General features: G+C 45.2%; 2 protein-coding genes across 8 annotated transcripts in view; one reads left to right on the forward strand and one right to left on the reverse strand.

Annotated features, from left to right (window-relative positions):
- The window catches only part of HAT1 (histone acetyltransferase 1), a 44,495-nt gene extending 26,073 nt beyond the window's left edge, over positions 1-18,422 (reverse strand). Inside the window, exons 1-4 of one of the 2 annotated variants that reach the window (XM_059727287.1) lie at positions 18,329-18,422; positions 12,794-12,865; positions 5,545-5,620; positions 2,092-2,212 (exon numbers count right to left, since the gene is read on the reverse strand). In XM_059727287.1, coding sequence (XP_059583270.1) covers positions 2,092-2,212; positions 5,545-5,620; positions 12,794-12,865; positions 18,329-18,335 — 276 coding nt within the window. In that variant the 5' untranslated portion in view covers positions 18,336-18,422. Of the gene's footprint in view, positions 1-2,091; positions 2,213-5,544; positions 5,621-12,793; positions 12,866-17,939; positions 18,111-18,328 lie in introns of those variants that run through there. The other variant, XM_059727288.1, reaches the window with a different exon arrangement.
- A 48-nt stretch (positions 18,423-18,470) lies between these two features.
- SLC25A12 (solute carrier family 25 member 12) overlaps positions 18,471-23,042 on the forward strand; it is an 89,635-nt gene continuing 85,063 nt past the window's right edge. Inside the window, exons 1-2 of one of the 6 annotated variants that reach the window (XM_019480309.2) lie at positions 18,471-18,568; positions 21,266-21,319. Coding sequence is in view for 1 of the 6 variants with exons in the window: in XM_006265903.4 (XP_006265965.1) it covers positions 20,587-20,598; positions 21,266-21,319 (66 nt within the window). In the remaining 5 variants the exon portion in view is untranslated. Of the gene's footprint in view, positions 18,569-18,747; positions 20,300-20,511; positions 20,599-21,074; positions 21,161-21,265; positions 21,320-23,042 lie in introns of those variants that run through there. The other 5 variants (XM_059727283.1, XM_006265903.4, XM_059727284.1 and 2 more) reach the window with 5 other exon arrangements.

The raw sequence follows: 23,042 nt of genomic DNA on the forward strand, positions 1-23,042 counted from the left end.
CTACCTTTAGATCCCTTAATATGTTGCCCTAGTCTCACTAGCATTAGATATAGGCTTTTGGGCTCAATGATTGACCATGAAAAGTTATCTGTTAATAGTTTTCCTTTAGAATAATGGAAAGTGCCTTTTCTTGAAGATATTCAAATGATCTTTGATCACTTCTAAATAGGGAACTTTAAATACAGCTTGACATCATAAAAGGGCAGGCCATGCATTAGTAAAAATGTTGTTAAATGGTAAACCTCGTTTTCAGGCTGGATTGTCAATGCAAATGCATAGCTGTTTTTACTCTTTAAAAACAGTATTACAAAGATTCATCAATAACAATCAATAGGTTTTTGGAAAGAAATTAACTCATTTATTCTTTCCCTGCAACTAAGTAATAGCTCACATGACAGCAAATTTTCTTAATGCAGAGGCCATCAGGAAAACTGAGTCTTCTTCTAAATAACCAAGCTGGCTAGAAAATCACTACTATCAAAAGCTAGGGGTGATGGAGATTTTTGGGCCCGATACTGATAGCCGTTTTTAAGGAGGCATAAGAGCAGTGTCCAGCTGGTAATCTGTTGTGGTGGAAGGGAAGAGGGAAAGGAAGGGGCATGGGGGGGGGGAGAGGGGGCGGGAAGCAGATTGAGGTCCCTGCCGGGAGGGAGGGAGTGGGGCTGGGGCAGGTGCTGCCCATCCGGGGCAGAGCAAGGCAAAGGGAAAGGGGAGGCTGCTCCTGTCACTGCACACACCCTAGGAGGGCATATGGAGGGGGCATGTACCCCTTGGATCTGCATGGGACAGGGTGGCTGCCACTACGGGCTGCACGGAACTCTTCCCATGTCAGAATTTGCCACAGCCCTCCCAGCCGTGGCTCCCAGTGCCACCACCCAGCCCAGGACCTGCTGGGAAGAGTCCTGTGCAGATCCGGGAGCACATGCCTCCCACATGCCCTCCCACATGAGCGGCAGGAGCTGCCGGATGAGAGGTGCGCAGTGGTGGCAAGAGTCCCGCCCCCACAACTCTGAAGGAGCCATGGCTCCATCCTGCACCCATCCCATCCTGGCTGAGCAGCACCTGCCCCAGCCCCTGCCCCAATCCCAGCCCCTCCCTCACTGTGGGGCCTTGATCTGCCCCTCCATGCCCCTACATTTCCCCCTCCCTGTCCATCACACCAGACTTACTAGCTGCATGCAGCTCTCCAAGCTGTGGGGTTATGCTCCTTACCACCTAAGTGCTGTGCTGCTTCTGCATGCATGCATGGGCCGTTTATCGGCCAAATCAGGCCGATTGCCCATACAATTTTCTTTATATCAGTGCTGATCCAATATTGGACTGATATATCAGAGCACCTCTATCAAAATCTCTGCCATTTAGGTCTCAATTTGAGCAATTTCTTAACAAGTTTCAAACTGTAGATTATACTAGAAGGCCTGATGAGTGAACGAAAAAAAAAATCTGAGGTTAGCTCTCAAAAAAGGCATCAAACCTTAGAATTCTAATGGAGCCATTAACATCTATGTTATGGAGGGTGGAAAACTGAGTTTGCTAAATTTAAAATATAAATCAGAAGGGAAGGTATCTTTTCCTTCTGAGAGTTTTGTAAGCACAGGAAATGTATGCAGAAAATATAAATACAGATAATATCTCTTTAAACAAGATGCAGGGCACAAATGATACATAATTGGAACAAGAAATTAGGATAAATTATTTCCAAAATGAAATTGTTTATCAGTTGATCTGTGCATCTTCCATTTGAAAGGGATATGGGTCAGGTACTTGTGTCCAAATATAAAAGAATAAAATAGAAAACTGTCACCACTACCACAACATCTTTTGTGCAGTCATATTTGCTTAGTTTTCTGAGCATTGGCTTCAATATTAAAATGCCTGTGAATAATTTATATACAATTTGACTCAAATACCATCAAAAGATTATCAATAACAATCTCTATAAAGTTAGAGCCTTTTTTAATTTAGCAACAAAGGAATATTTTTAAAACTATCAATGCAAATGTGAACCATTAAACTAAGATCCTTCATTCTCTTAAAAGAATGAACTAATCCCAATATATTTAAAAAGTGTTAATTTAACTCCAACTTTACCTCCACACAGTCAAACTTTTCATTAACCTTAGATGTGTACTTGATGCGGAAGAGCGTTGACAGGTTACCAGCTATGTAGTACAAAAGAATCTTCAAACCCTGGTAACCAAAGGCAACTTCACTGAAGGAGATAAAAAAAAAGAAACGGAGCGATTAGGAATCCTAGACTAGCATAACAATGAAACATTCAGATTAGAGCTTTCACTTAGCATTAAGCACTGAAATTCATGTCCACTTTCCCAGTGAAGTGAACCAAACCCTCTTCTAAGGAAAAGAAAATAAGCATCTCAGTCTAAAACAGAAAACCACTGGGCTGTATAATACAAACCACTCCTTACTGTCAATACGCAACATTCATTCACATCTCCATATTAATATAACTAACAATTTCACTCAGCTGTGAAACTTCTCATAAATTAATAAAATCTCTCATAAGAAGTATAAGGGCAGGTGTATGTCTCCCAAACTCAAAAGGCAGTGAATACACGTAGTACAATTTCTACATGAAACAGCCATATGGTATATTCCATTCACATTTAACATAGACACCAAGCAGTGAGACAAACTGCATTTACTTAGGCCCTTATTTTCAGGATTTGGCCATTCTTGTTTTTTTCAGTACAGTCCTGTGAACTGCACTTGCGTGTTAAAAAATAATAAAAAAGAAGAAGAAACAAAAAGGTAACTGTTATAGCAACCACTGAAACAGGGGTTGCCAACTTTTGGCATAGGCAGCCTCCACATGTGGCAGATCAGGGATAGGACAAACATCACAGCAGCAGATATGGCAAGAAGCAGAGTATCAGATGGGAGAGGGAGTACAAGGCAGCATAAAGGAGAGGAGCAGACTGAATTGGAAACATTGGGCAAGAAGCAGAACTCAGAGAAACAAATCAGGCAAGGGAAGAGGATCAGAGTGGTGTTCAGGGCTAATCTGTGGCATGCCTGACAAAAAAGTTGGCCCCCATTGCACTGAACAGCATCTCATCAAAGCATTTCTATTACTAAAACTGTAACCAAGTGTAAGAATATTTTGTAGCTGAGAGGCAGGAATAGGGTAACATTAAGCAGAGAAGTAAAACAAAATGCTAACAGTTTTTTGGGAACTCACGTTGGTGGAAGGTTTACAGGAATTTCTACTCATGCACACCGAAATGTAATTGCAGAAAATATTTCTGTTTATACAAGTACAATTGCTACTAGTTTACTTCTTCGTTAATTCTTTTTCCAGGGAGTTTGAGGAAAAACATTTATTTTGTCCCTCAACGAGTTGGCTGCTGCCTCAAAACTAAGTTTGGGAACTATCAATGCAAGAGATTATTTAAAGCAGACAGACTACAAAATTGGCATATCATTAAAAAATTAAATGGTTAGTGTGCGCGCCGGGTCTGGCGCCGGGTCGCTTTCGTCGCTCTGCACGCGGGCTGTGGCCAGCAGCCCGGGCAGGCCGGGTCGGAGAGGGAGGTCGCTGAGCTAGAATTAGGGACAGACATGTAACGGTTGATTTTAAGATTATTTTACTTACACCGAGATGGTCATGGTGTAGGCTGAGAACTTGCTTGAGTTACGGTTACAACAGAAAACACGAACACACGTGGAGGTTGCAAGGCTCCACGCAGACAGAACACGAACAATCACATGGAGCTTGCTAGGCTCCACGCAGACAAACTCCAGATGTCCAGGACAAGCGCACATTAAACTCGTCGTTACGTCTTATAGTAGGCTCCGTTCGAAGACGGGAAGAGGTGGGCGGTGGATCAGGCCGCCAAACTCCTCTGAGCGACACACAGGGTTTCTATTACCCTGCCGCGCACACCCAGAGTCCCCACGAGATGGATGCGGAGTCCTCTTTGGCTTGGGCGGAAACTGCTCAAGCCTCTTATACGGCTAGCAGGCCAATCGCTAGCCGCCACGTGTGAATAATTTAGAACTAGCCAATTGCGGGGCACAAATTTGCATACGACGAGCGGGAACTCTTTGCACCGTGCATTTCTGTGTTGCAAAGGAAATGCACCCTGCAAAGATCTCTGCAAAGTGGCGGGAACATTCCCCTGCACACGGGTTCTCTGCGCAGCAGAACTCCTCCGTGAAATGAAGCTGTAAACCCACGGGGATCTTAGTGCCGAAGCACACACAAAAAATCAGACCTTTGGGTCATGACAGTTAGCACTAGAAGTGTGGCTAGTTTTACTACAATTAACGTATGTAGACTGTTATTGTTAAGGATACTTTTTCCAAAGAATCCTCAAAAGTGGAAGAAAAAGCCTCTACTTCACCTAGTACATCACATTGTCGTAAAGGATTATTCACCAAAATATAATTTTAAGGATTAAAGACAGACTGGTAATCACTATTTTACAAGTACTGCATGAAATTTAGCTCCATGGATTTTAATGGGGTCAAGAAGTCATCCATAATGTATATATAAAAAAAGATAAAATACAGAAACCTTTGGTTTCTATATTTTGTCTAGGTATAAATATATGTATATTTGAGAAGCTGTATTTCTGGGCTATTAACAGGGATACTGGTTTTCTCTGATAAAAAAAAAATTGCAAATTCTCTGATAAAAACCCTGAAATCCATTATTAAAATGAAATGCTACTATATAAAATCTCAACTGAACACAACATTGTATTGTTATAGGAAGCTTACTAGTGCCTCAATCACTATAGTAAAATTAATTCTAAGTACCTATAAATTTTGGTTCTTGGTTTTGGGTTTATTATGGAAAATCAGAGCTACTTCTGCCCCCTTCACACACAAGGATGCAGGTCCAGCTCACTCCCCACCCACATTGCCCCACCCAAGACCCTGCTGGTGCCCCTCACTCCCCCACATCAACCCAGCAGCCCCACTGGTGACCCTTGCCCCTCACCCACAGCCCTGATGGAATGGGCCCCCAGCTGCCAGGGCTACAGGGCCAGGGACCCAGGTCCACAGCCCCCTACCCGCCACAGCAGTGCCTGAGCCCTGGTTACTGCACATGGAAGGTGCTGCCTGCTGCAGCCTGAGCAGAGTCTGGCTCCTGCTCCCCCTCCCCCACCGACAGCATGGCCAGAGCAGAGCCAGTGTGAGGGTGAGGGGGTGGGTGCAGGCTGCCCGCTGTGGGCTTGGGCTCCCCACCCTGCTGCCCTCCCTCAGGGCCTCTGCAACCCAGCAGGCGTGGCAGGACAGTGCAGAGCGGGGCCAGGCAGAGAAGCTCACTGTGTCTGCTATGAGCCCCACGATGCCCTGGCAACATACCTGCTACCAACCCCTGCCTATTGGGGGGGAGGGGGGGGGGGCATGCTGGACTGGATCTCATGAGGTCCCTTCCAGCCCCTGTCTATGAAATCTATGAAAGCAGTTTACTCTTTAATTTTAAAACAAATAATATATAAAACATTTCCTATTTTCCAAGAAACTGTAACAAGTGATCTTTTCCTGACTACTTATTATTACATAACTTACTCATCTCCAAACACCTGATGACTGTACTCTGGATTAAATGCTGTGTTATCATCTTCCAGGTCCTCAGGAAAACGAACTGAAAAGAAAAATTAGCAAAATTCTAAGTAGTAAGTAGTTTTTCCACAAAAAATGCATGCATTTAAGATGCCACACCTGATGCACACCCAGCTCTCTCACAGCATGAGAACTTCATTCTACATATGAATAAGAAAAACACTAATATATATAAGAAAGCAACACTGAGCATCTCTTTATAATAACAATCACATAAACAGTATATAACACAATTAAAGTTGGAAAGAACAGTTTGGTTTGTAGCAGAAAGCCCCCTTTTCCTCTTGCCTGCATTTGCTCTCCCCTCTTTGGATATGTTTCTCTTTTTCTACATTTTCTTCCTTCCTCTCTCTTTCACTTTAAGATAAGGAATTGTGTTTTAAAATTTGTGTGCGCGCATTTTGTATCTCCCCTTGTAGTTTGGTATTTTTATCTATTTGTGTGCCATGGCATTTGTAGCTTATATTTTATATTCCTCACCTTTCAACTGAATATGTTTAGTTTCATAAGTAAGTTATACATTGTAACAATGTTAACAAGGGCAAGAATCAAACTGCCCTTCTCTGTATCATGCTGGCCCCTGAAAGAGTGAATGAATCAGTGATTGAATGTGTAAGGTGATTGAATGTGTAACAAGGTAGCACACAGCAATTAACACCTGGAAGCTGCAGATCAGCCAACAGAAGAACTCAATAGAAGACAATGTAACAACCGGGAAATCTCTAAACCTCACTGATCAAGGGCTAGAAGCCCTGGCCTGAGTTAATCAACGCTGGGGACCAACTTTTGGGCTGAATATCTCCAGATCGACCACTCCCAGAGCCCTATTCTAAATTTATCAATGGATTCCCAAACCTGCATGTACATGCGGATGACCCCTGGGCCTGACAGATGCCGTCCAGTAGCCACCGAGGGAGGGGAAGTCCCACGAGGGTCAATGACCCCTGGATTGGGCAAACCTGAAAACTGGGGAGTCACCAAAGTCTGGCAAGGACAGATAAAAGGCAGTGAAAAGTGACCCTCAGTGGCGCCCTCTTGATCTCCAACTTGACCAGACCTGTCCAGCCAGAAGGACCAGCCGGCGACCCCCTTCTGGAAGATAACACCACGCTGCAAGAAGCCTCAACGACAGACTCCAGCACTTGTAGGATAGGTATACCTGACTCTGTAGCCTGCTAGAGAGAGAGAGAGAGAGAGAGAGAGAGAGAGAGAGAGAGAGAGAGAGAGAGAGAGAGAGAGTGTGTGTGTGTGTGTGTGTGTGTGTGTGTGTGTGTGTGTGTGTGTGTGTGTGTGTGTGTGGACCAGCCCCAAGGTTTATGATTACAGTGTTTCAATCCGCCTAATAAACTAGAATTTTAAGGATCCCGAGTTGTAGCCAACAGGTTTACACAATCATTTATGCATATTATATATTCATAAGGGCATTAATTCAATAGTTATTTTCATTAAGGGGTAGTTATAAAATGACAAAAGATGGAGAGCCATCTAACGAACTAGTTATATCTTGTTGAAGATCAAGTTTGTTTGGCACAGTTTGTTCACAGTAAAACACAGGCTGCTGCTAGCTGTTCATGATCAGCTTTTCCTCCTCTAGAAGCTTGCTAATGGACTTCCTTATGATATACTCCGGTAACTTTCTGGGTACAGAGGTGAGGCTAACCCATCTATAATTGCCCAGGTCCTTATTTTTGCCTTTTTTAAAAGAGGGGCACTCTGTTGGCACTCTTCTAGTCCTCTGGTTCTTCACCTGTCTCCCAACTTCATAAATATTAATGCCATGGGCTCTGAGCTCTCCTCTGCCAGTTCCTTCATTATCCTGAGAAGTTCATCAGGCCCTACTGACTAGAATTCATTCAGACCAATTAAAATCCCTCTGTTTCTACTGTTATCTCATCCCTCAGTTTGTCTCCTTCTTTATCCACATAATCCTTATTAGGTGCCTGGTTGCAACTTAATTTTTTTGTGAAGACTAAGGCAAAGTAACTGGTGAACAGCTCTATCATCTTTGCATCTCCAGTTAAGAGTTCACCTAGCTACCTGAACAGTGTGGACCCACAGCTGCCTTGTTCTTTCTTTTATGACTAACCTATTATAGAACCTCTTCTTGTTTTTACCTTCCTTTGCTAGGTGAAGCTCATTTTTTTTGCTTTTGCTATATTACTGTAAGAGCTATATTTTTAGTATAAATTCTACCAGTTTTCCAGGAACAGAAGCTAGATTTATCAGCCTGTAGTTTCCAGAGCAGTTCTGGATCCCTTTTTAAAGATTGGAGTGACACTGCCAAACTTCCTGCCCTCTGGCTCCAAGGCTGATTTTAACAATACATTACATACTATTAGCAATAGTATTGCAATTCCATATTTCAATTCCTTACAAACTCTTGGGTGAGCACAATTTGTTGCGACTTCTCACTGTTCAGTTTATCAGCTTGTTCTTAAAAAAAAACCCAACACATCTATTGTCACCTCAATCTAAACCAGTTGTTTAAATTTATCCCCTAAATGGAATAAATCTAGTGTGGAACTCTCCCTCTAATAATTCCTTCAGAGGATCTCTCACATCACCTCTCCAGCTTTCTGTACATCTGCTCTTGGTTTCCTTCTCTTTTCTCTATGCAGTATAACCTCATAAACTGGATAACAAAAAAATCTAGAATTCTCAAATATCCAGCACTTTTCAAGCTGTCCACTCCATTCCCCCAGATGCAGAGGGGGAAGCTTGCACATGGCAGCTGTTGCTGCCATCCACCGCAACATGCTGCCGCTCCACGTGTGGCTGCTGCTCTGGGACTGGCTGACACTCCTCCTTGGATCAAGGAGGGGGAAGCTTGCACATGACGGCTGCCATTACCTGCCCCCTCAACCCGTTCTGCGACAGGCTGCCACTCTGGTTTCAACAAACCAGTATTTTCACATTTCTGGCAGGTGCTAGGTCCCGAGCATGCCAGATTTATGAGGTTATTCTGTATTTTACTCTGGGTAATCTCATTTGGAAATAAATTCAGTCAATGATGCTATACAAATCAATCTTTCCTGGAACTGACCCCTGTCCAAACTAAAATCTTAACCTATCCTGATCTTCTCATAGATGATTAACTATTAAATCAACCACAACATGGCTAGAACACAGCTTAGTCTTATCCTCTGATCACTCTGAAAAATACCATAATTTTGTTAGGAACAAGTGTCATTCAGGAACAAATCTAAGATGAGGGGCTTCCCCCCCCTCTCCCCAGCCCCAAGTTGAATTGGGCGGGGGAGGGGGGGCAGGGCTGGAGGGGAGCAGCAGACTTGTCTTACATTTAAATAAAATATGGTATTTGGCATCTTTCTCTCCCAACTGTCTGCAAACATATATTATACATTTCTCTTTTTAAAAACAGTCATGATGCCTCATTTAAACTAAAAATGTAAGAGATGTAGCTCTCAACATAAGCCTTACAATAGCAGTCTGGCAGCATCCTTAACTAGACAAGTGTAGGTAAAGGCACTGGTGGTACATTTTATCAGTGCAAAAGTTATGCATATATGAAATGTGGTTTATTTTTATAATTTTTTCCCCATTTCCTGACTTTATAGCCAAAACTCAAACTCACTCAGAAATAGGTCCCATTACTTCCATTCCCTTCTTTTAAAATATGCAGGACGCAAGAGATTGTGAACATAAACAAAACATTAAATCTCTTGTAAGACAAGACATTTTCAAGCAAGTCTATGAAATAAATACGGTACTTCCTTAACTGAAAAAAAATGGGTTTCAGAAATGTAGTATTTAAGGCTTTAAACTACTTGGATTAGAATTACATTTTGGCTTACAGGATTTTAAAATCTGTAATATTATTAATCTAATTCAATTGCAGAATAAGTCATCTTATTAAACTCTGACTTACAGGTTCAAAGAAGATTACCAAATAGCTCTTTACAGCTTGTTTAATTTTTTATTTAGAATTCAAATGCTCATTCCAAATGACGTGTGGTATATTTAGCTTCCTGTGCTCCAGATAACAATACTTTGAAAAGCTTTTGGGGGTTCTGCAAATTCCTGCTCTTCTAAAATAATAGTATCTTTTAAACCTAAGGCCATCTCTTAGTATTTTATGCCACAAATATGGCTATTTTTACCAGGCCAGAGAAACACTGGCCTACAGCAGAGGTGGCTAACCTGTGGAATGTGTGCCACAAAGGTTACAGGCAGCCCATGTGTGAGGCATGTAGCAGATCAGGGAGAAGGCAGGCAGCACAGCAGCAAAGTGGGCAGGGAACAGAAAGCAAAGTAGCAGTCTGGGCACAAGGGGATTAGAGTGGTACTCAGAGAGCTCACGACACTTAATTTGTGGCATGCCTGCCAAAAAGACTGGCTTTCTCCGGCCTACAGCATGGAAATACTTAGCCAGATATGTGTTATTACTAGGGATCCTGGTCTTCCTTGATAAATAAATAAATAAAGATAGCAAATTCTCTGATAAAAACCCCAAAATCTGTGATTCAAATGAAATATATATATATATATATATATATATATATATATAGGTATCAATCGAACACAATATTCAATTATATTGATACCTACCAGTGTCTCAGTCACTAGAGGTGTACCGATAGAGATTTTTGGGGCTGATACTGATGGCCGATTTTTAAGGAGGCATATCAGCTGATACATATAGGACACGGAGCCCAGCAGCTTGAAGAGCAGTGTCTGGCTGGTAAATCTGTTGTGGTAGAAGGGGAGGAGGAAGGGAAAGGGTGTGGGCAGGGATGCAGATCAAGGCCGTGGGGTGAGGGAGAGAGTGGGGCTGGGGCAGGGGCTGCCCAACCAGGGCAGGGCACTGGACGGAGCTGCGGTTCATCTGGGGGTGCAGGGAGGGGGAGGGTGGCTCCTGATGCTGTGTGCACCCTGGGAGGGCATGGGGGGCGTGTGCCCCCTGGATCTGTGTGGGGCAGGGCAGGCTGCTGCTGAGGGCTGGAGATATGGCTGTGCCGGGCTCTTCCCAACGGGGGCTGGGCTGGACTGGGGGCAGGTGGCAGCAGTGCTGGGAGGGGAGGGGCTGCAGCCACCCCAAAATTAGCCGTAGCCCCCCAACCCCCCTCCCAGTGCTGCCACCCACCCTGCCCTGAGTGCACCCCAGCCCAGCACCTTTGAGGAAGCCCAGTACAGCCCCAGGCCCGCCCTGCCCAGATCCGGGGCACATGCCCCAGGGATGCACACAGCATCAGGAGCTGCCCCACCCTCCCCATGCCCCCCGAATGAGCTGCAGCTCCATCCTGCATCCCACCCTGGCTGGGCAGCGCCTACCCCAGCCCCCACCCCACTCCCTCCCTTACTGCGGGGGCCTTGATCTACCCCTCCACACCCTTTCCCTCCCCACTCTCCTTCCACCGCAACAGACTTACCAGCTGTGTGCACTTCTCCATGCTGTCGGGCTGCGCTCCTCGCCACGTGCTGTGCTGCAGTTGCATGCATGCACAAGCCATTTATCAGCCACATCAGGTCAATTTCCAATACAGTCAATTTTCTTTATATTGGTGCCAATCTGATATCTGACCAATGTATTGGTGCACCTCTATCAATCACAATAGTAAAATTAATTCCAAGTACTGTATCTATAACTTTTGGTATTTGAATTAGAATTTTTTCATCATGGAAAATCAGAGCTCCCCCTGCCACCTTAGCTTACCAGGACACAGGTTCAGGCCCTTCACTCCCCACCCACAGTCCCCCTGGCCCTGCTGGTGCCCCTTGCTCCTCACCCACAGCCCCCTGCCCTCTCCAGCCCTGCTGGAGCGGACCCCTAGCTGCCAGGGCTATAGGGCCAGGGACCCAGGTCCGCAGCCCCCTGCAGCACTGCCCTGGAATAGCAGGGGTGGTGGTGCAGGGTCCTGCCCTCCACTGCTCTGGGTCAGGCAGAGGACATGTCACCAGGGCAGTGCAGAGCTTGCAGTGGCCGCAATGAGCCCCCCCCCCAAATGCCCCGCACTTACCTGCAGGAACTGCTCTCCAGGCTCTCTGGCGACCATGTGCATGTATATGCATACAGTGCCCACTGCCTGACCACCCTCCTCCCACTCTCTGCTCAGCCCCTTGAAGGCTGCAACTCTTGCCAACCTGCAGAGAGCTCTTTACAAAAGAGCAAAATCCACTTGTTTCTCTGTTAACATGAAAAATTCATGGTTTTCTTGGGTAAAGGGAAAATCTGCACTTTTTTCTGTTTTTCTGTAGCAAACAGAAAACCCAGATCCCTGTTTATTACTTTTTCATCATTCAGCTCTGACAAATGCTGATAAACTTGGTTCAGTTCAAGTAAGTTGTATCTGGCAATCCAAGTTCCATCATTCTACTTTGCATTGCAGGTGTTGTCACGTTAGGTAAAACTGTCTATTATAGACAGACCCCTAATTCACATTCTTCTCCCCACAAAGTCCAGAACTGAAGATTTGTTTTCCATTCTGCTTTTTAGACATGTCAATGATTTTTTTTTCTTTTCTTAACCCATAAAGTCACCCCAAACTAGAGAAACTAATTTCTAGACTTTTGGAATACCTCCAGAGTTCCCCATTATTTTTTTCTCACCTATTAGGGTGCATTTAGATGAGTTACAGAGAAAAAGAAAGAAGACATTCTTTTTCTGGAAAGATGAAAAGAAAAAAAATTGGACAGTATAAAATTAGTGTATAATTAGATATTTGGTATTGTAAAACTGAACAGACAAGTCATAGCAATTTTCTATATAGAGAGGTCAAAGATATTTTTGAGATTTCATATCATACTATAGAGATCTAAGAGAAAAATGAAGTAAGTAAAGAAACAGAATATACTCCCAATATTACCACACATCGAATGCTGCACAACAATAAGGGAAATAATGTTTTAGCCTCTCTCTAATATTGTATCATAGACTAATGAAATGCCAATACCAACTAAAGATATCATTCTTGCTCATGGTAGCAAGGCATTCAACGTACAATATATGGAGAGGCAAGACTCACCTTAATGAACCCATCTGTGCTTGCTCACTTCACCTGCACTAAGCCCATGAAAGTAGGCAATGTCAAATTACTTAAATCTGTCTTTCAAACAACATATGTTGAAGAGTAAGAAACACTATTTTAATGTATTCGATAAAATTAAAATATCAAGACATTTCTAAATTCCTACTGAATGTAGTACAGCGTTAAAAGCATATTTGAAATCATGTTACCTAATTTCAGTTGAATTGCTTCATTTGTATTACATTTGTACTCAGCCAATTTCTTCTCCATAGCAGTAAGCCCTGAGAAAAAGATTTTAAATAAAGATATGCATAAACTATAATCACCACAATCCAAAGAATCATGTTTAAAATAAAGTTCTCAGAATCCCAGGTGCCCCCCCCCAAAACCCCATCAGTTCATTTCTTTGTAAACATGAGTCCTCAAAGATTTAACTCTATACAGTGTAAATCCACGATAATGAAAGTGTGACTACACAGATTACTTTGTGCTGTTTTGTTACTTTACTATCCCTAACCCATGCTGTAAGGCCCCCAGACATTGCTCTGTACAAGAAATTCAGAAGTTAAAACTGAGGTTGACAAGGATAGCAAAGTATGATATTGTTACATCAATATGATCAGTTTAGTTTACACCAGATTCAAATTTAGTTGGTAATGCAAAGAAGCGGGCTACTATATTCTTGCTTTTATCTTTAAATTGAACTGATTTAACTATTTATTTTTCAACCAAGAGTAGACATGTACAACAGTATGAAACCTGAAACACTCCTGTTATAAACAGAATACTGTGAAGAATTTTCCCCAGAATAGTTTTAACACCAACAAGTAACAAAATTCAAATTGAACAGAAAATTAGTAGATATATTTTTTTATTTAGAAGCTGAGCTGCCAAGAAGGAAAATATTTAAAATTATAGTAGCTCCAGCAATGAGAGGGGACCTCCACTGTGGTTGGTTCTTCATTGTGTAAAAGAAAAGACTGAAGGGTTTTTTCCTACATATGTTTTGTCATAGAAACTTGGTGTCAATCTGCATTGCTTTTATGGGGGGGGGGAATAAATCAGAGAATCAACATCACAAATATCAAGATAACCAAGTAATTTTTAATTAGAACATTTGTTTGATTTGACAAGGTATTCAGACAATTGAATTTGTAATATGTCAACAAGTGACTGAAGTTCCTTTTATAACATCACACATTTTGTACCTAGAAACACCTGATTCTCATGTTAGTGCTCAGAATCATCCCATTTCCAGTTTTACTTGTACTTTTCCTATTGCTGACTCGTATTCCAAAAGTGCCCTGGAGCCTTAATCCAGATCCAGGTCTTATTGTACTAAGAGCTGTGAGCTTGCTATCACATCTCTTGCAAACTGTAGATAATAAAACCTGAAATAGGATCTATAAAACTGAAGCCCTCAGGAGACATGGGTCTTTATTCCACAATAAAACATGCTCAAATGCATTAGCCACACTGTGTCAGAGACCTTATTAAAGGATTGATGGGTCCAACTTCTTCGGAAAAAGCTCCTGCCATTACTGACAGGAATGCTGCTTTCTTCAGCGTAGAATGATTTTCTTTCCATAACTGTAACTACAGTGTCCTAAACAAATTGTAATTCACCTCCTGCAGACATATTCTAAATTTACCTACTTAAAAGACCATAACTATTTGAACTACCAGCAAAGGAACGTAAATTATGTATAACTAGGATAATGATCAAATGAGTGCAAGCGATCATTTTCTTCCGTGGTAATAAAGCAACTTAAACTCAGAATATACACACCAGGAGACTAGCCCATGAACAGCTAGTAAAAAGATCACAGTTTACTAGTATAACCTGTGGGACAGGAGTGACCAGTTCTAGCTTTTATATTTCTAGCTCTGCCATCAATTTCCATTTGGGGATTCTAGACAAGACCCATATATTTTCATTGCCCAGCTTCTTGCATCTGTAAAATAAGAATATTTACGTACCTCAAAAGTGCATTCTAACAAAACATTTGCAGATTTTAGAGAGTAAATTAAAAAGCACTGATGTACAAAAGAGTATTTTCTTTTTGCCAGTGGCAGATTGTTGGGATGAGACCCTTTCTAATACAGTTATCAAATTGGTAAGGCAATGATCCTCAACCAGGATGCTGTGGCACCCTTGGGTGCCTTGAAATCCTTTAAAGGGTGCCAAAGGGTGTTATACAATGTTAGCACTGTTAGGTGTGCAAACATAACACAAGATTATCTGAGAGGGCATGTCCAGATGAGCGTGGCTGTGCAGTATGTGGCACTGCAAACACGTTTGCAGCGCTACATACCACAGTCCAATGTTCTTGCACTGCAGGGCATGCGGCCTGAATATGCACTGTAGTGGGGTTTTTTTCATGGGTTTTTTTGACCCCTGGATATCCAGGGGTCAAAAACAAAGCAAAACAAAAAATGAAAACAAACAAACAAACAAAAAAACCACAGGAAAAAAACAGAGCGATGCACACTTGACCAGCACACACTGCTGAAAAGCGGAGCTGGGCCACCCAGAGCCGCACTCTGCTGCCAGCCAGGCTCTGCACAGCAGAATGGCCATGGCTGCAGTGCCGGGTGACCCCAAGACCCCAGGTAAGGCTGCTGGCACCAGCAGTGCTAGCCCCAGCCTCCCCTACCTCACCCGGGGCAACTTGCTGTGCACCAAAGTGCATGTGGCACGGACATTCTCTGGGTACAAGTAGCGGCGGCACAAGGTGTGCTGCCGCTACTTGTCCCCACGGAACCAAACATCCACATACGTCTGGATCCACCCAGAGATTTCAAATACGGATTCGTACTGTTAAAAACATTCTGACCCGCTGTGATCTTTCTGAGTTGCATGCAAAAGGAAAATTGTTCTATTATTATTATTCTATAGTCAAAAAACGAGTGAAAACTAAAAGCTGGCATTTTTGATTGGTTGCCTGAAATCCAAGGAGGGGAGCCTTGAGCCTAAAAAAAGATTAAGAACCACTCCTACAAGGAATAACACAAAATAATATCTGAACTATTTGTCTGACCTCTGTTCCAAGACTCTTTTTACTAGCATTTATAAGGATGTCTCCAGCCATGTTACTAACTGCAAAAAAAAACTTAAATGAAAATATGATTTCCTGAGAAAAGTGGACTGCTCCACTGACAATGGAAAAAAACTGTTGCACAAATTATATAGTGTGTGCAACAAGGAGTTTTAGGAGACAGAGTTTTCAGATAGTTTTCAACCAATGGTTTCCTAAAGGTTCGTTTATATTTTTCTCAAGTTTCTGCTGAATGTGATGCTTTTTTTTGCTCATTTTTTTTAAAGACAAGTGAGACTTAATTGCAAACAAAGTACGCAAGTATTGACATGGATTTTTTCACACATCAGTATCTGCATAAATTAAGTGGTATGTATATTTTAAAATATAATTAGTACCAAGTAAAATCTGAAATAAAAAAACAAAACACAAGAGAAATACACCTTCGTTGAGAAAAAGAAATACTGCAAAAAGGGAAACATTAGAATACTGAACAGAACTAGAACTTAGAAGGTGCATGTTAGCACCCGAGCTTTATTTCAGATTCTGTTGCTACTATTCTGAGAAAAAAAACACTAGTTTTCCACTCCTCCTAGTTTAAGTTTATACATCACACTGATGCAATGTTTAATCTAGTTGTAGGGCAAAGGAGAATATTCATAGATTGTTAGGGTCTAGAAGGGACCTTGCAGATCATCAGGTCCAGCCCCCCTGGGCCTCCCCTCCCCCCGCTTTAGGCAGGAAGAGAGCTGGGGTTAGGTGACCCCAGCGAGGTGACTGTCTAGTCTCCTCTTGAAAACCTTCAGGATAGGTGAGTGCACCACCTCTAGAAGTTTATTCCACAGCCTGGACACCTCGACTGTGAAGTTTTTCCTGGTATTAAACCTGAAGTGGCCTTCCAGGAGTTTCTATCCATTGGTCCTGGTCTTCCCCAGGGGTGCCCTAGTGAACAGTTGTTCACCAAGCTCCCGATGCACCCCTGATATAACCCTCTCTCTCCAACTCAAATTATATAGCCAACAAATATGGCAAATCTACTTGCACATTAAACTTAATCAGACATAAGAAGTGCTCACTCCTGAGGAAGCATGGTGAAAACATGCAAACAGAAAAAGGCAGCAACTGTGAGCTCAAAAGGGGAAGATGTGGCACTTGCTCAACAGGTAAATGAAACCATTCAAAAGATGTAAAACCTTTCCTTCTCAATCTGTCAGTTTTCACTGGCCGAGTACTCTTGACATCCGAGCCCTACTAGTTTTCCTGTCTTTCACGAACCCCTCAAGGGCAGTGTTTCTCAACCTGTGGGTCAAGACCCAAAAATGCGTTGCAAAAATATATGAAAGGGTTGTGAACAAACTTGGATTCTCCTTTAAGGGAGAAAAAACATGGGAAACAGTGGCTTTGCCCTTGCAGGCTAGCAGAATTCCAGCCTGCACGGGGCTGCTTGGGGCACCCCGTCCCACTCTCCCACCCCCGCCCCACATACCCACCCTCTGCCCTATACACTGGGGGGGGGGGGGGGGGCCAGGGTGAGGGAAACTGGGTCGAGACTGGCCATTGATGTTTACAAATGGGTCCTGGTACAAAAAAGGTTGAGAACCACTGCTCTAGGTTAAAAAGTAAATTTAATTTCTAAAGCAAAACAAGAAACCTTTGATAGAAAGTTCTGTGCTGTCTTTCAAGGTTATCAAGAAAAACACACAAAATGAGTTGCTTCTCATTTGCAAATGGCTGTTAACAGAAACCAGAGCACTTCAGCAGACAGAACACCCAGGGAAAGTCCGTGTAGACCCAATTACACTTTTAATAAGCACAGATGTATCCTAAGACCAAGCCACTTTAATTTAGTTGTGATATCAAGTTATAAAAGGTATCCAGGTTGTAGCTGTATTTGTTTAGAAGCAAAAGAAACCAGAACTCATGGCAGAGGTGATATCTTTTATGAGACCAACTAGAAATTAAAGACGTCAAATTTTTTTTTTTTTTGCAAAAATCTAGTTGGTCTCATAAAAGATACCACCCTCTACCACACATTCTGATCAAGTTACGAATGAACCTGAGGTGTCTGGTGGGCTCAAGTCATAGTAGCACCAAGCCACACCAGGCAGACCTGGTCTCCTGCACCAGACCCAAACAAACTTGAGTCGCCACAACACAGAGTGCCCAATGAAGCGTTAGGATCCGTTTCCCAAGTCCACCGCTGTGAAAGTGTTTTCAAGGTTTGCCTCAGAAACCCACTCAGGTCCCATCGGGAACTCCGATCCCTGCTAATCGGGTCAGGGGAAAGAAACTTGCCCCGTCCAGGGTGGGTACGAACCCAGGCCACGACGGCGGACTTCGAGGCCGCCTCAGGGTTTCCGTGCGAGCAGTACGGCCCGAGCAGCTGTCAGGGGAGAGGCGGTACCGAAGGAGAGCCCCGCGGCCTCGGACACAAGCATCTGTCAGGCTGCCCTCGGGCCCCGCGACGAGCGCCTGCGGCCCCTTCGGTCCGAAAAACGACGCGGTTACCCCGGGCGCGCGGAACCAGCTGCGCCTTCCCCAGGCAAACCCTCGCCGCCCTCAGGCGGGCGGAAACGGCGCAGCTCGGCGCCGGGGGCCAGAGCAGGGCCGGGCGGGCTGGACACCCCTCCGCCGCCGCTCGGTTACTCGGCGGGAGCGGCAGAGCAGGCGGCGACGAGGCGGGCCCGGGGTCGCGCTGCAACTTACCCGCCATTTCCAAGCAGCTGCGGGTGCCAAATCACCCAGACAGAACGAATCAGCCCGCGCGCCCACACACCGGAAGTGAGAGCAGAGCACAAACAAGCGCTTCCGCTTCCGGCAGGCGACAATAGGGAAAAAGGAGCTTTCGAGGGAGACCTCACGCGCTAGCTTTAGTGCGCGTGCTCCAGTCCACCCTTTCTTGCGAGGCAGCGGTGCGCGTCCCCTTTACGGAGCGCAGGAGGAAATGTGCGTGATGTCGTCTCGCTGTCGCCGGCTCTGCTGTAGTTCCCGCGCGCGGCAGTGGGGTGTGGCTACGTGGCCGCCCTGCCTCCCTCTGAGCGGGCGCAGTGACCGGGGGTCGCTGGGGGCTCCGCTTGCTCGGCTGCGGGGGCGGGTGGCAGGGGCTGGTGCTGAGCCTGGGGCCGGGTGGAGAATGGGAACAGCTTCGCTCCGGCCGAGAACGGAGCCCCTCGCGTCTCTCCTTCTCGCGTGTCTGAAATAACCCGTGAGGCGGTTGCAGGGCCGGGCGGCTGGGCCGCTCGCAGACTGGCGGCCTGCCCCGCTCCCGCCTGCCCCCCAGACCTCCAAGCTTGTGCGCGAGGACGCTCCCCGGGTCCTTACAGCGGCGGGACAGCCCGGGCCGCCCCCCGCGGGGCGTCCAACAGCGGGGCCTGAGCTTCGGCCCGAGGTTCCTAAAGCCTTGAACAGTCTCGTGGCAGCCGAGTGAGGGCGCTGGGCTGGGCCCGGCCTGTCTTTCCTACCGCCAGCGCGGCCCCACGGACTCCTGCGGAGCGGGTCCTGGTGCCCACCGAGTGAGGGGGAGCAGAATCGGACCTGCCAGCTCTACCAGCAGATACCTGTGGAAAGTCCCGGCGAAGGTGTCGGATCCTCATCCTAGAAAACAGTCTACTCCTGCCCCGGGTTTCTCCGTGGCTTTTCAAATAATTAACCTATAGAGACTGCTCGGATAAGAGCCTGAAGTTGCTGATATCCAAAGAGGAGGTCTCAAATATCCCACCGGAGATAACAGCACCAGCGACTCTGCTGGTAAAAAACAAAACAAAATCCAAACCCTCACATTTTACTGCAAAAATACTTTGAATGCTGTGGAAAAGGACTGACTTAAGCCACCTGGTTGCCACAATAAAGCTCCAAGATTAATCCTTTGCAAAAGGGGACTTGAAATAAAAAGCATAGTACCTTCCTGCCTAAGCAGTGCATTTAGGAGATCAAGCTAAAATATCTCTCAGTTGCTAGTCTCAGTAGAGACATGTTTGATGATGTCCCTAGGTAGATCTCTAGGTACCTCAGCACTGCTGCTTGGAGAGCACTGGGTCACTTTTTGGAGAGATGATCTCTGCTGCCAGCCTGTAAATAGATACATGCAACACAGCAGTAGGGTCCAGTTTTTCTGTGTTTCTGAAGTGAATCACCAGTGGTCAGCAGGGTCTGCTCATTGAATTGTAGTTAACAAAGTTCAAGTCCACTAAGAATAAACAATTATATCACTGCATAGAACACAAAGCTTATCTTGTCTTGGCAGGCTTGAAAATCCTCAACTATTATCTGAAATCCGAGAGCGCGGGGGGCAGTGTCCCACACATGCTGTACTGTCATCCTTGTATCAAAGGACTGTTGCCACTGGCACGTGCTTGACTGTGGCACACAAGACAAAAGGAATCTTGTTGAGCCCTTTGCAAAGACTGTCTGACCAGATAAAATGTGCCTTGTTCTCAATCCATTGCTTCCTAAGAGTGGACCCTGACTCGGTTTCCAAGTACAGTACTTTTGATGCCTGTTCTCAAGCACGAGTGGCCTTCAGTTTTCTTCTCGCGCCCTTAGGGAGGCTCTTGAAGCCACAAGTGCAGTTCATGCAATGCGACAGCCTTACACCCATTTTACAGACGAAATGCAGGTTCCGGGACTTGCTAAGTCAGGACTTGGACCTGCGCTCCGGCTTCTCCCTCCTCGCCCACGGTGAATGCCCGCGGACGGTGCAAGCAGCTGGCTCGCTCGGCCTGCGGGGCGCACCCGGGGCTCGGGGCAGAGGATGGAGACCCGCAGAGGCAGCCGCGAAGGGCTCCGGGGAGGTCCCTGACCCTGACCACCCTGCTGCCCCCTGGCCCGGGCTGAAGGGAGCGGGGCGGCCCGTGCTGGCTGCGGGCAGGGCAGGGCGGGGGTTCATTAGCATGGGGCCGCGCTGAGGCGGTGGCTGGTGCGGCGGCGCCTGGCGGCTCCTCCTCCCGCTCGCTCCCCGGCGCAGCATGGCGGTCAAGGTGACTCTTTTCCTCTCTCGCTAGTTGCGTAAGGAGCCGGGCGGCTCCCTCCCTTCCTTTCCCTTCCCCGCCGGCTGTGCCGGACCCTCGTCCCCTCGGCGGCTTGGCCCGCGGCGGGGGCAGGGCAGGGCAGGGCAGGGCGGGAGGCGACGCGGAGCCGGGGAGCAGTCCCGGGGCGCGGGTGTCCGCTGGGCCGGGGCTCGCCAGGTGCCGCGGGAGCATGGACACTCGTGGTCCCGCGCCAGTCACCCGCAGGTGGCCCCGGGCCGGGGTTAGCCCGGGCGCGGCCCCCGAGCTCCAGCCCTCGTGGCCTCTCCCCGGCCGGGTGTGGCCGCAGGGCTGGCAGGGCTGCCCCAGCCCCTGGCCCGCGCTGGGAGCTCCCCGGCCGCCTGGTGCGCAGGGCCCGGCTGGGAGGGAGCTGTCGCTGCCGCTGTGGGGCCTGCTCGGCCTGCTGCCGTTTGACAGCTCTGCCTGACGCCGGCCGCGCTTGGGAGTCTGGCAGTGCAAGGGAAGGCTTTGATGTTTGTCATCCTTGCTATCAGCGAGATAAGAGACCTGACAGGTAGCAGCACCCTCTTATCAGTCAGATGGCAGGATTCCTGCCGGCTGGGAAGTCAGTGCCCTAGCTAGTAAAACACTGACCTTTCTTTCCCTCTTGGCTTTACAGGTGCAGACTACCAAAAGAGCGGACCCAGCTGAGTTACGGAACATCTTCTTGCAGGTAAACTGTTATATCCGGGAACATCACTTGTGTGACCCACAATCTTTTTTAACTCTTGTATGTTCTGCCTTTGGGCAGCATGTTAAAGCATAGGGCACATACAAGATGCTAAGTTTTGGGGGGTTTTGAGGGTTTGTTTGTTTTTTAAGTTCAGAGTGTTTATACCCTATGTCTGAAGGCACTTTATGGAACTGTGTGGCATTAGGGCAGGGGTTCCCAACGTTTATGTGCCCAAGGGCACATTTTGAATTTAAAAGACAAAGCAGCAGGCACCAACATGACAGCATTTTTTTTGTTGGAATAATGATTTTTACTGATCGTCAAAATGCACACAGACACCTGAATAAACCTTGGGGGTGGCGCCGTGGCACCTGCAGGCACCACTTTGGGAACCGCTGCCTTAGGGTTCAACTGCTGCTGAAAAAAAGTAATGTTTAACATTAACATTAGCATTTTTCTGTAAGTTGCAGCATCTTTTTATAGCCAGCTATTATAAGTACACCTGACTGTTATTTTTAAAAGTGACACTGTTGAGGTTTATAAAAAGGGATGCCTTAAAAGTGATTTTATTTTGTATCTTGTCTTCAGGATTTTCCTATGATCCTCTAATAAAGATGGAGCTATGTTTAAAGAGTTGTGAAAATACCTATACAAGCATGTAAATATCAGGAGAGGTAGTTAGTTGTGTTAGTTTGAAGTTAGGCAGAAGGCAAGGCAAGGCAATGTGAAGCATTCTAGAGTGTCAGGTGCCACCCTGCACTGCCTTCTGCCTCTACACATTCAAGTTGATGTGTGACAATGTAGATCAGCGTACTCACCCCTTGGAAAATGCAAACTCTTAGTTTTCATGGTTATGTCTGTTTAAAACTTCCACCATCCTTCAATGTAAAGACTATTTTTTCTTATGTTAAATATATCTTTTTGGATAGATTATGGGAAATGAAAGTAAGTCACTTCTATATGACACCTGACATTTTACCTTGAATCCTAAATTATTATGTAACAACATATCTGTATGTATTAAGTAGAAAGGAATCCTCTTTTGTGGCTGAGAGAAAGAAGTTGTTTCTAGAACACTACCTTATCTCCTACTTGGCTAATCTGTCTACACTACTAGATGCTAAAACTTTGAATACTATCCATCATTTGATGATGATAGTCTAGCTTTTAGATTTCTAATGTACCATATAGAGGTTTTTCTCACCCTACTTTTAGATAGTGGTGTAGGGTACTTAGTCTTTAGGAATAAAATGGTGTGTATTTATTTAATAAGTATTGATAATAGTTAAAAGATACATTACTGAAATGGTTCTGTAGACCTACTAGTTAAGCAGAACTTAAAACAAATGTTTTTACATTTCATACTCAAGATTTGAAACCTGGCTGAGCTCTTCCATGGTGGTTTGTGCTACATTTCACTCTTAGCATAATGTTCTATTCAACTTGATGGCACATATGGATTATGTGCCATTAATAATGTCTATAATGTCTATATGCATGATTTTGAAGTGCAGTTGTGTTTTGTGGTGGAAGTTTTGCTGCTAGAGCCAAGTAAGTTAAAATAAACATTATTTAAAATTATGTATATAGTGTTTTATTTCCCCTAAAAATACTGATAAATATTATGCTTTCTCTCTTTTTGGCTAAATCCGTACATTCTCCACATGAAGATTAATGTTTTATATATATTAAAAGCAAAAAGTTTAATAATTAAAATGTTTCG

The sequence above is a fragment of the Alligator mississippiensis genome, chromosome 4, assembly GCF_030867095.1.
Source record: "Alligator mississippiensis isolate rAllMis1 chromosome 4, rAllMis1, whole genome shotgun sequence".
Taxonomy (NCBI): Eukaryota; Metazoa; Chordata; order Crocodylia; family Alligatoridae; genus Alligator; species Alligator mississippiensis.